Below are 13,998 nucleotides of genomic sequence, written 5' to 3'. Positions count from 1 at the left end.
CTATGTCTTATTTAAAGTGTTGATTATGCAGCCCAATTAAAAACATCAACAGTCTTTAATGGTGTTCAGCAGCTGGTGAACAGCTTGCTCAAAAACTTGGGAGAGAAAGAGAGTATGTCTGTAACAGAGAGACCACATCAGGAAGAGAATACAGGAAAGATGTGCATGTGAGAGAGACCTGAGCAGAAAGAGTAGTGGGTTATGACAGGATTTTCTCTCACTTGCTTGCTTGTAGCAGTATTGTGATGTTTCCAGGCAGTGGAGAAAGTGCAGAAGGGCAAAGAATTTGACATTTCTCTGCCTTTTTTTCTGTAATATCCGCTGGAGACTCTTTAATGACTTGATGAAGGGTTATAATGAATGATGGGACATCACAGATAGGGCAGTGAACATTATGAGATTCTGATTTCACAAGCTCATAATAGACCCTCCAGGAGTGGAATACCCTTTCTAGAGTGACAGCTGTGTGATGCATTTGTTAATTTCCCATTAATTGCCATGGAGGAGGACTCTACCAACGGAACAGAGTAGTCCTTTCAAAGCAGTGTGTGTGTGTGTGAGTGGCCATGTAACTAAAGTGTGTGATAATATAGTCTCTTCTAGCTACCTGATTTGCTCCAGTGGAAGGTCTCCAGGTATCCAAAGTTTAAACTGCCTGGCTTCACTTTTTTAGTATTAAAGTGACACAGCGCTCTGTTTCCTAATGATAAACATGACTGCCATTCCTAAGCCACTCATGTCTCCTCTGCATCATGCTAGTGCCAGACCTCTTTATTCCTTTAATAGAGGAACCTTGAGGTCCACTAAGACTCAGATACTTCTCACTCCTACACTGGCTCGAGTGCAACAAAGCGAGAAATGTGAGGACAGTACTGAACCTAAATGTAAACTGTAAATGCTGAAGTGAAATATTTCTCCAATTACGAATCATGAGTTTTGTTGCTTGGCCCAGCTGCAGCAGAATGTGAATTTCCCAGCAGTCTGCGTATAGCACTGGCCTACAAATCTAGAATGCATGATGAGCACCACAGGACCCAAGCTTGGAGTAATGCTGCCCCCTCCTGTATGCCTGGTAAGAGCATTTCCTTACCCCAAAACACCTTGAACCAGGACTCTGTGTCCATGCCTGAAGATCAACAGCTTAGCGTCTTAACACTTGCTATGAAAATATTCTTGTCTTTAATATTGGACTTTAAAAGAAATTCTGTAATTAGGTCTTTGGTAATTTGCACTTGTGTAATTTACTAACCTACAAACCCCCTTCCAAAAAAGTTGAGACTACAGGTAAATTCAAATAAAAAAAAACAGCGGATTTTTAATCTATTTCGGTCTGTATTTGAACAAAAAGCAGTATAAAGACAAGATCTTTAACATTTTAACTCATCAACTTCATTGATTTTTGTAAAAATATACTCATTCTGAAATTGATGCCTCCAACATATTCCAAAAACTTGGAACAGGGACAACTTAAGACGGAACATTTTGAATTGTTCAAAAAACATCTTTAAAAAAACATCTCAAAGAGGTAATGTAATCATAATATGAAAGTAGCATCCAGGAAAAGCCTAGTCCTTTATGAGCTATGATGGGTTAAGGCTCACCACTTTGTCAAAAATGCATCAGCAAAAAATCTAACCATTCAAGAATAATGTTTCTCAGCAAGGAACTTTAGGTCTTTCACTCTCTATGGTTAATGATAACGTCAGAGGATTCTGGGAATCCAGAAAAATCTCTGTGTGTGAAGGGTAAAGCTGAAAACCACTGCTGAATGCCTATTGTTTTTGATCCCTCGAAAGCTGACATGCTTCTGAGATCAATATAACCACATGGGCTTAAGAATACTTTGACCAACTGTTAAGACTGGACTATGCACAGTGGAAGTCATAATTTCAACAATGTCCATAAATACTGCCAACGTTTCTGGGCTCAAGCTCATCTCAAATGGTCTGATGCGCAGTGGAAACGTGTGCTGTGATCCGACAAGTCAGTCTTTCAGATTGTTTATGGAAATTATGGACATTGTCGTCTCAGGCCAAAGATGAAAAAGGCCACCCAGAATGTTACTAGCATAAAGTTCAAAAGCCAGGGTCTGCTATAGTAGGGAGGGGTATTAACAGGTAACTGTGAAGACCTCATCAATGCTGAACACATTTTGGAGCAACACATGCTGCCTTCCAGATGACATCTTTTTCAGAGATGTCCATGTTTATTTCAACATGACAACATCATGCCACATTCTGCATGCGTTACAACAGCACAGCTGTGTAATCAGAGAGTGCCGATGCTAGACTGGCCTGTCTGCAGTCCACACCTGTCTCACATTGAAAACATGTGCAAAAATACAACAGTGAAGGACCTGTACAGTTGCACAGCTATAGACTCCTTCTATAATGAAGAATGGCAAAAATATTCCACTTTCAAAACTGGATCAATTTGGGTCTTCAGTACACAAGCAATTATTAAGTATTGTTAAAAGGAAAGGTGATCTAACACTGGCAAACTTGCTCCTGTCCCAACTTTTTTGGGACATGTTGCAGGCATCAAATTTGGAATGAGCATATATTTACAGTTCATAAGGTAAAGCATAAAATATTTTGTTTTTGTACTGTTTTCAAATGAATACAGGTCAAAGAGAATTTATTAATTATTTATTATTTAATTATTTCTGTTTTATTAGGATAGATGGATGGATAGATGGATAGATAGATAGATAACTGATATAAAAGCTGGTACGTAGGGCTAACATTAATTTACAGTGAGTTGCATTGTACTCGGTCATCTTGACAAGCAAATATTTCATCTCTTATTTAGACTTGGCTGCATAGAGAGAGAAAGATATGCAAAAGGCCTACTGTCTGGCACATTTCAACAGTCGTATATATTCAGCCTGTATACTGTATATCAGCCTTGTCTCAGTGGTTTATATAAAGAAAATTACAAATGATGAGTTTCAGTGAAAAATCCGATTGTAACAAATTGGGATGTAATTTTTGAAAAGTGTAACAGCTGACATATCATGGAAAACACATTTTTATTTATCTAAAAAAAGGTGGCATTAATCATAATTTAGCATTCATATTTCCTGTGTTTGTAAAGCCCCCTCCCAACAACTTATATCATGAAAAAAAAACCCCAACATTCTTGAACGTGGTCTACAACGTGTCTTAGAGCAAAACCCTTCAAGTATAAGCCTGACCCTAGGTTACCCTCAGATGATGTTATATAAGGTTTGCATCCTGAATATTTTGACTGCTTACAGAATGACTGAACTGAGCCGAAATATGAACTCGATACAAATACAACACCAATAATTTCCCTTCAAATCAAATGGTTTCATCTTAATACATTAGGACAACTTAGGCTAAATTTATGGGAGGATGTTCTTTCTTTATGACATATTGTGCAATAGTACATCTTTGTAATTTAATGTTCTAAATAAAAACATATTTCTGGAATACCTTTTATGATGTTCCAGAAAGTCTAATATTTTTGGAGAGGTAATGTGTTCATATTTCTTGTTGCTGGGGCTCTGTTATGCACAGAATATCTTGCAGAGGCATCCAAAATGCATCATGTCTTGTTGGAAATCCATGACTCAGCTGCACGTGCCCTTGGTGAGCTGTGGCTGTGGAATGACTGGTGTATTAACCTTTAGTCAGTCTAGTGGCTGATTTAAAAGCATTGCTTACTGTACTTGCCATACACTGAACAAATGAAAATAAAAAAAGGCATAAATTAAGTGACCTCTAGCATGTAACAAAGGCTAATGTTTAAACCAAAAAGATAGAAGTGACATTTAACCAGATATATTCTGCCTTTCATTTGTTTTATACAGGAAACATTTTCCCCATAACAATAAGGAGGGAATATAATCCTGCAGAGAAAGATTTAGATAGGGGTGGGTGTTAAGGTGTGGGCTTTACTACATTGCAAAGAAAAATAATATCTTCATCTTATCTTCAAATAAACTGTTCCAGTATAAATGCAGTTAGCTGTGTGGGCTGCTTGTGCAGTTTTTGCTGTAACTGTGCCATTTTCATTTAGCTTATGAGTAAACTTTTCTTTTTGGGCAGGTGGAGTCTAAAGTGTATTACTCTGCAGGGAAAGATATAATAAGGTTTGGATTTATAGATTTGGGCATTTGGCTGGACATCAGTGATGCAATGGGCTTGAATAATGAATGCTATTGGCCCAGGTTGGAGTTACAATGAATTATTAACTAAAATCTCTGCTGCGTTATTTTAATCTCCCCAGTTTTATTACACCCTGGAGAAGAGTGACTCAAATTACAACACACAAACAACAGAAATGAAACAATACATTCAAGAAATGGACAATCCTCCAACCCCAAAATAAGAAAGCCATCCATAAGAAAGGCAGCCTGTCTCATTCAAGTGCTACATGTTGGTTTTCACAGACATTGATAATATTGTAAAATACCTAGCAACACCAGGTATTTGTATATAGCATTTATGATGTGAAGTATGTGTAGGTTAATATTGATGTAGGAAGCTCATGTAAATAAATATAGTATGCATGTAAATTATTTCCAGGAACCACTTTTGTCATTAATGACAGACTCGGGCTGTTTGAAAAGCAGGGGCAAAAAAATAAAATAGGCACCTGCTGCATGACATGAGGGCCCACTAGTGTGCAAAAAGCTACAATGATTGCAGTGTTTTAGCTCCTTTTGTATGACCTTCAATTTTCTTTCTCTCCTTGGTACTCTGTAGTCATAGAATAGCCCAATGCTAACCCCACCTATAAGTTCATTGAAAAAAAATTTTCACACCAAACTTTAAAGTCCTGTGGGAATTTTTTGTCAAATTACCCTAAAATATTTCCCTTAGGGAAGAATTTTTACACTTCTACTTGATTTCTTATAGTTGATTGGCATCTAAGGTAAAAAATGTGGAACAGCTATCTATACAGGCACTAACAGTGCATATGCATTAATATTTATTATTGCATCATTGGTAAAACTCAGACTTTTCAATCTCAAAGAAAGCTTGCTGTATCTTATGTCACACTGCAGTAGGATGTCAGGGTTATAGCTCAGACTGTATTAAACCCCATCTGAACATTCTAGAGGGATTGTGTCTAAAACTCAAATCTTAAATGGATGGAATAGATATTATTTTTTTATCAATGGGAGTGAGTGTTTTAAACTTTGTTGTGTCATCATTGGCAACAATTAACTTTCTCTTTTATACAGTTGTACAAATACAGTTGACCTAACATAATCTAACCTAATCTAAAAAGTGCACTGAAAAATAAAAACCAGGGACAGTGCAGATTACATCAAAATGGCAGCTAGATATTAGCTTAACTTATCGGCCCCTGGTAAAAACTCAGAAAAGATTTATCAGCCCCTGTACAACATTGAGTTCAGAAGTAAGTTCAAAAACTTATCAAAGTATTTGGCAGCACCCCTAGACTGTCATCATGGCATGTATTTTCAGAAAGCCTGCCCTAGAGGGCACTGCATCTTGTTTTCTTCTCTCCATTGCAAGGGCACTAAAAGGACTATTTATGAGTTTTCCATCAGAAAGGCACCTGTAGGGATTATCCCATTGTGAGGGCATCTATATAAAATACAAGATTCTATATATGATATGAGATTTCTCTGAAATTTGTCTTGCATCACAGTGGCTCCATGGGGCCAGCAGGTGGGGGGTGACTTTCACAAACAGTCAGACAAACACAAACATCTTACAATAAACCACAACAATCAGCAAATCCTACTATACTCCCCACTACACATAATACTGCACAATGGGTTATACATGTTACTGCATGTGTGCTAATCTAAATAATTGTGTAATAGTTGGTTTAGTTTTTCCATTGGAAGGGCACCCATAGGGAACATCACGTTTAGACTATTGTATGGGCACCATATAGGGCACTGCATCATGCTTTCTCCACTAGAAGGGCTCTTATTCAAACACGTTATCAAATTTTCTTGTCTAGATGGCACATTATCTTCACTTATTGCATGAAGGGGCACTTTAGAGGGCATGCAATCATTTTTTACAATGTAAACGGCAGCCAATAGGGCACTTCTTCTCATTTTCCACTCTAGAGGGCACTTTAGCAATGCTTTTTCAACCATGGGGACACCCCCCAGGAGTCTGTCAGTGTTCACCTGCATGGACACATAACAGGAAAAAGAGCAATGTACAGTTGTATGCAAAAGTTTGAACACACAATCAAACGTTTTGTTAATTTTCTAAGTGAAAATAAGTTAACACATCCTCTACAGTGAAGATAAAAATGCTGTTTTTCTGCAAATGTTAGTGCACAATTTCTTGCAAGTTTAACATATTGGGAAAAAAATAAATGTAAAATGTGCTAAAGAAGTTTTGCACAGGCCACAGTTTATATTTAATTTTTCCCCCAGATATGTTAAATTCAGCAGATAAACAGTACTTATGCGATACAATGTGATAAATGATAGAAAATTAACAAAACGTGACATTTGGCCAGGGGTGCCCAAACTTTTCCACACGATGGTGCCTCAGTGAGCCGCGCGCTTTCGTTGGTCTCCACTAGAGGGCGACTCTGACTAGCGTTATCACTGATCTCAATGAACTGAGGATCATCATTCTGTGCTCAACTTTTTATTACTAAGCATCTTTAACACATTAAAGGAGCTAAAATCACCAGATCAGAGACTGTTTTACACTCACTGACTCAAAGTATCGTTTATCTGTTAATACCTCTAGAAACGTTTGTGCTGCTGAAGTCGGCTGTTGTCTTTATTCTCCCCAGTTCCCTCTCTGTCTGTCTGTCTGTCTGTCTCTCACTAATAATCTCGCTCTCTCTTTTCGTATGTAGAGTACGTCTGAGTAGGAACCAGTAGCCAATCCCAAGAGAGCGTGGCTTGTCGGATTATGAATAAAACATGTGGGTGATTAGTTTCAGAGGAGCTAAAGAGTGAGAATCCCACAGAAACCAGAGTTCAAGCCAAATCGAGCTTTATTTGCATGCATGTTGATTTTCAGCTTTTCTGATTAATTCAAAGGACAAGAGAAGTTTAACTGGAAACATAGGTGTCAGTTATCGTTTAACTGTCCAATTAGAGTTGCTTTTTCTTTCCAAAGCAAACGAACAGAATATACTAGACTTAAACATCTCTGACCTAATCATTACTGCTCTGACCTGAACACGTACAACCAAAAAAGTTACAGAAGTTTGTGACCTTCTGTTCCTGCGTGTTGCTTTAGACTATAATACGTTGATTTTAATATTTCATGCTTCAAAGTACATTTCTTTGAATTGTTATAATAAACCATAGTTAATTTGTTTCATAAGTTCATGTAATAGTGTTAAAGTTCTGTGGCAGGCTGTGGTAATTTAAGACATTTATGACCAGAAGGGGCAGCACTGTGGAAGCTACTTTAGTTTAGACCTGCACTGACCCATACAAACTCAACTCAGCAATAAAGGAGCTGGATTCTCCTCCTGATGGTTTGAGCAGCTTTTAGTTTGTTCTTGGTGGAGGGAGTGAAGACATTTGTCAACAGGTCAACAGAGTTTTTCCCGTGTCTAAAAGCCACTGGAAATTCAGCCTGTACTTGAGAAATTGCTTCACATTCTAATGGGCGAACGAGTGAGTGAATGAGTGAATGAGTGAACGAGTAAACGAATGAATTAAGCGCTAACTGGATGGTTTGGATGGATGAGATATGTAAGACTACGCCAGATTCCTGCGCAGTGAAAGACTAAGTTAAATCACTGTCTATTCTTACTGTTTGATTTCCTTCCGCAGTCAGATTTATTCATTTATTGAGCTGCAAATTAAATGTGTGGAAAGTGCTATAGAATACATATTATTATTATTATTATTATTATTATTATTATTAGTAGTAGTAGTAGTAGTAGTGGTAGTAATAATAATAATAATAATAATAATAATAATAATAATAATAATAATTTGGATTAAAATCATTTAATTCCAGTTTTCACTGAAGCACATCTGTGATGTTTTGACTGCAGTGTCTCTTTTGTGCAGCTGGTTTTATTTGTGTGGTCTGTTGGCTGCAGGATGTAGAAATATGAACTGATGCTCTTCTGAAGACTTTTTTTTCTTCTCCACTCAGCCATATTTCACTGTCAGCACTTCCTGCTGGATTACTGATCAAAAGCCTCTATTTGTAGATCATGAATCGCAGTGAAACGTTATTATAGGCTTAAATTAAACGGATATTACTGTCCAAATCTCCAACACTGCTCTACCTTTCCTTCCTCACTTCTTTCGTCCTTCTTTAAAAAGAATAGACATTAAAAAACACGAAACTTGTCCTCTTTCTTTTCTTTCTTTCTTTTGCTTCCTTCCTTGTTTTCTTTGTTTCTTTATTTATTTCGTTTTTGCTTTCTCTCAATTTTTTTCCTATGTTCTTTTTTCCATCGTTCTTTCTTTCTTTCTTTCTTTCTTTGAAAAGTATACAAGAATGAATAATACTAAGTTTTGTGTCGTTTCTTTTTCTTTTTTCTTTCTTTAATTTAATTTCATTAATAAATCTCTGAGATTGTAACAGCGGAGTTCTTCATGATTTTTGTATCTGCTGTTCTCCTCCTCCTCTCAGTACGGAGTCTGAAGGTCTGTTTAGAGGTGGGAGGTGCTCCGCGGCTCGGCGGGGCTATTTAAACCCCCCTCAGAGCAGGAGCAGCAGTAGCAGTAGAGTGCGTTTCTCTGTTTATCCTCCTTACCTCTTCACTCCACTCTGGTAAAAGTCGGAGAGTCGTTGTGCGCGCGGAGATGTTTGTGGAGGGAGAGCGGATCATGAGCGCCTTCGGTCAGCAGGCCGCGGGACAGCAGGCCGGTCACGGCGCGCAGGACGTGCTGGACGTAGCCGTTTACTGCGACAACTTCAGCGCCTACCAGCACCACCATCACCACCACCACCACCACCATCAGCAACAGCAGCAGCAGCAGCACGCCGTGCACGCGACCGGCTACGGCCTCGGCGAGTACGCGCCCACGACCACCGGTTCCAACGCCACCAACTCCGCCGCCGCCTCCAACCCGTACCTGTGGCTGAACGGGCCGAGCATCAGCCCCTCTCCGTACCCGTACCTGCAGGCGGGCTACGGCGCGGGACAGCGGCAGCTCGTTGCGCCCCCTACCGGCTTCGCGGGCGCAGAACTCGGCTGGCTGTCCGTGTCGAGCCAGCAGGAGCTGTTCAAGCTGGTGCGCCCGCCTTACTCCTACTCGGCCCTCATCGCCATGGCCATCCAGAGCGCGCGCGACAAGAAGCTCACGCTCAGCCAGATCTACCAGTACGTGGCCGAGAACTTCCCGTTTTACAAGAGGAGCAAAGCGGGCTGGCAGAACTCCATCAGACACAACCTGTCCCTCAACGACTGCTTTAAGAAGGTGGCCCGCGACGAGGACGACCCAGGTGGGCGCACTCTCCGACTACTTTCTTTTCTTTCTTTCCTGCATGTGTCTTCCTTTTCTGTTTGTTTAAACCCATTCATTTTATTTCATTTCACAAATGCCTGTTTATGGTAGATTCAGGTCCTACATGGGCCATCGGCATATTGGACGTTAGGCCAGTGTGGTGGGCTCCTGTCATAGCTTAGCTGAATGACAGTCATTCTATTATTGAGTTTCTCATTACAGTTGCTTTCTTTTGCTCATTTAGAGACACTAGTAGCATAAACATCAGCTTCCATTAGCCCTACTATCAACACTAGCGCTCAACAGTTTGCTGTCATTTTATTCCATAACTCACGTAGTGTAAATTGAAATCCTGTAAGCCAGACACCAGAAAGTAATTCAAGATGTTTTATTCAATATTTCAACTTTTTTTGGAGTCACTAACTGTAATTATTTATTTATATAATTTATTGATAATGCATCTGCCTTAGATCTGATCACGAAGGTTTTACTTTTTTCAGTAAAATCCTTGTGATCATAATATATATATATATAATACTTCATTCTCAGTGTTTTATAGCTTTCCTCTACAGCTCTGTTCATCATTCTGGACTCATCTACACTGTAAAAAACAGCTCGTCAATTCAACCTAAAATACTTAATGTAGTAAAAAAAGTAAATTAACCAGTTTTATTCAACATAAAGAAACACTTTGAATGAACGATTCTTTCAATCTGTAATTTTTTGAGTTGAATAAAACTTTACTTGTTACTACAAGACTGAACTGAGGAGCCATTTTTACAGTGTACAATCCCTTCATTTGACAGTGTCCCGCTAAATAGCTGAAAAGTGTGTTGTAGAGTAGAAGAGTTTTGACCTCTGACCTTTTAATAGTGATTCCAAACTTTTAAACTTGCAGCTCGGTTTATTTATTTATTTACTTACTTGCTTGTTCATTTAATCTAGTTCAGTTTTTTCTAACACTCATAGTTCTGCTGATTCCACAAAGCATTGACTGATAGAATTGATTGATTGATTGATTGATTGATTGATTGATTTGCAGGTAAGGGAAACTACTGGACTCTGGATCCCAACTGCGAGAAAATGTTTGACAACGGTAACTTCCGGCGGAAGAGGAAGCGCAGGGCGGACGCGGTCAAAACAGAAGTTGCTCCCTCGGATACCCGCCCCGGCGGCGCGAGCGCGACCCCGTCTCCGCGCGGCCTCGGTACATCTCCCGCCGCGAGCGAGCCGCGCTCTCCCCCGTCCCCGGAGCTCAGCCCCTGCTTCGACAGCTTCGTGAGCCACGTGAACTCTGTTTTGGTCGGAAACGGCGAAAGCGCGCGGGGCGGACCTGGCGCGCGCTCTCCTGCGCTCGGCCACGGCAGGCTGAGCTATTACACGAGCGCGGGCGGCTTCAGCAGCTCAGTGTCCAACCACTTCAGCGTGGACAGTTTAATATACAACCGCGAGGGAACGGAGGTCTGAGCGCGGGCTTCTCCCACCTGTATTGACTGTCACATATTGAGCCACTAATGTTCCGATGGAACGCTTTAGAAGTCGTTCGCGTCACCATAGCAACCAGGGAACACTAGAACTTGAAGCGTTGGAGGTGTTCCTTTCCCCCCCACCCATATTCTGACAAATCATGCCAGTCCTGCTCTGGGATTGGTCACTACACTCTTCAAAAAGATGGTTCTTTAGTGAAGACAGTGGTTCTGTATGGAACCATGAACAGAACCATTGAATGATTAAAGGGTTCTTTGCATGGTGAAATGGTTCTTCAGATTGATGAAGAATGTGTTGTGTATTGAAAATTCTTTTATATAAGGGTTCTTCTGATGTTACAAGCTGGACCCTTTTTGGTGCTATCTAGAACCACGTACAACACATTCTCCATAAATCTGAAGAACTATTTCACCATGCAAAGAACCGTTTAAGCATCAGATGGTTCTGTGGGTGTTCAATGTTCTAGATAGAACAATCATATTTACTAAAGAACCCTTGGAAAATGAGTTCCAAGGGTTCTTTAGAGTTACACTCTTTTTAGGAGTGTAATATTCCGCGTCCTGTTCAGGGATTGGTTAGTGAATTTGTAGCTACTCAAGAGAAGCTCACGTGACCATAACAACCATTAGAAACTGGGAAGCTTCAGAAGCGTAACTTTTCCCCCACCCGTATTGCGGATACGGCGGGTGTTGTCGGAATACAGGTGGGAAGAAGAAAGACTGTAGTGAGAACTGAATCAGACACACTGCGCTCTGTGAGCGCACATATTATATTTCCAGCATTATTTGTTATATCGTTTTGTTTTGATACAGTTGTTTAACACAATACTAAACAATTGCACTGTCATGTTTTTATACACGTATTTTTCAAGTGTTAAATAGGCTACACAGAATTGTCAATTTAGACCCACAAAGCATATTTTAACTGGCTCACACCTGTCACACACGCACGCCCTGTTCAGTGTCCGAAATCTGCATCATTTTGCTAACTTTTGTCTGTAGATGGATGTTGATATATTTTTATTTAATGAATCGTTCATAATTTTGTAAATAAAACTGTGTTGTAAAATCAGTAGTGGAGTGGATTTCATGCATGAAAAGAAAATGTTGCCATCATCTGCTTCCGAACCTTCAACCTACTTTTATTAAAACTACACACATTGTTCCAAACGCTAACAGCAATTATTAGCATTAATAATCATTCAAATCAATCCCTTTGGATCATTATGTCTATAAACCCACCCTGTAAAAGTGTGCAGCGATGGTCATTTTGCAGCTAAACCTCCTTTTGTTTGTATTCCTGTTTAATTTTCTGTTTATTTGTTTGAATATGTGTGTAAGGGAGCCCCAGCTCCAGAGAGCCCCCCACCCCGTACCCCTGTCCCGTTCCAGCCTCATCTCATGCTCAGCAGCTCCATCGAGTTGACGTTTATTTATAAGAAGAATTTCGGGATTAATCGAGCGTCCGCGTTAATCCGCGCTCCCGCTGCGCGCCCCCGCTGCGCGCTCCCCTAATTGAGCTCCACGTTTAACCCTTAAATTCCCTTTGTCCATCCTAGTTTACCCCTCTGAAGCGGGACTGGGCAGTGCCTCACTGTCTTTTTCATCTTCAGCAATGACCTTGATATTTTCAACCGTTTATTTTACATTTATTTTTCTTTTCCTTTTCCAGTGAAATTCTTAATGCTTTAATTACTGGGGCGGGTGGGGGTGGGGGGGCTCCATTAACTCGTGTCCCGCGTGAGCAGCATGAAAACAGTAGGTGAGACTCGAGCATTTTCCGCTTGTCGCTTTGAATCCGGCCGATTGTAACGAGCTAGCGCGGGTTTACAGCCCAGGAGTTCAGAAGTTCAGCCCTTTATTTTATTTATTTATTTATTTCTCCTCGGCCTGACGGTGCAGAGAAGATTTGTTCTCTTTCTGCAGGTCAGCTGTCCCTCTCTGCACAGTTTTTACTGCCCAGCTGTTTCCGTTTATGTTCCAGCAGCGCAGGACACTGTTGCTGTGTTGCTGTGAGAAAGTGGGGCGAAGCTCTTCAGGGTGGGTTTATGTGTGCGGGACACTTTGTGGCCCATCCCGTCCTGCAGGGGGGCAAAAACAAGAGAAATGTTGTTCCCGGTCCGTCCCAGGAAACAAAAAAGAACAATCGAGTTAGTCCAGTCCAGCGGCCCCTCATCGCCTCATACGGCCCAGAGGACCAATCTCGCATCAAAGCGAGGGAGCAGAAGGAAACACCTCGTAATTGGAGCAGAGCTGAAGCTGAGCGGCTCCTCCAGAGAGACTGGTGCAGCCCGGAGACCCCGGATTTCATATCCCACAGAGGAGCGCAGTGGACACAGCATCGCAGCCATTCTCCTATAAATATGAAGGAGGAATAGATAGAAATATTCTGAGAGTCTAAACTTTAAAATAAAAAATAAATAAATAAATAAATAATAAAAAAGTCTTAAAAAGGTCTAAAATAAGAAATAAAAAAGGTCTAGAATAAAATAAGAAAAAGGCTCAAATGAATAAGCTAAAGAAAATTGAGCTCTAAAATGTTTATGCAGACTTCAGATTTAGGACACAGAATTAAGTTTTCTTCTCCACATTTCGCTGCTCACCAGCCTCCAACAAACTCCTAAAAAAGAAAAGAAAAAGACTGAAACTGACGATTAACTCCAATAAACTGTTTAGAAAATTTGGTAAGTGTGGCTTATCGGTTTCTATTAATTTGCATAATCTATTGTTCTTTACATTCCCATCTTACATCTTCTTTAAATTCCCTAACGAAACTGTATAATAAGTGGAAACCGGCTTATATCGGACTCAAAGTGCGCACGTTAGAAATCCTTCTACCTTCCACTGTTTGCTTTAGTTTAGATTTATTTATTTTAAACTCGAAATACTCTCAAAGAAACGCTTAATGTTATATCTGTTGATTCACATCATCAAATAGAGAGTTTTGGGTAATTGCTTATTTAAGCTGATTACAGTCATACGCAAAGGTTTGGTCACCCCTAGGCAAACCACCGGTTTTGTTGATTTTCTAAGTGAACATAAGTTAACACAGCCTAGAACAGATTTCTGCACATATTAATGCACAATTTAACACATTAAAAATAT

General features: G+C 40.1%; 1 protein-coding gene across 1 annotated transcript; it reads left to right on the top strand.

Moving 5' to 3' along the window:
- Positions 1-8,761: 8,761 nt before the first annotated feature.
- Positions 8,762-10,873, top strand: foxi1 (forkhead box i1). The gene is made up of 2 exons (XM_036571688.1): positions 8,762-9,404; positions 10,449-10,873. Exons 1-2 carry the CDS (start codon positions 8,762-8,764, stop codon positions 10,871-10,873), a joined length of 1,068 nt encoding a protein of 355 aa, XP_036427581.1.
- Positions 10,874-13,998: the final 3,125 nt, after the last annotated feature.

This window comes from Colossoma macropomum, unplaced genomic scaffold (assembly GCF_904425465.1).
Source record: "Colossoma macropomum unplaced genomic scaffold, Colossoma_macropomum, whole genome shotgun sequence".
Taxonomy (NCBI): domain Eukaryota; kingdom Metazoa; phylum Chordata; class Actinopteri; order Characiformes; family Serrasalmidae; genus Colossoma; species Colossoma macropomum.
This window is presented reverse-complemented; position numbering and strand designations above follow the sequence as displayed.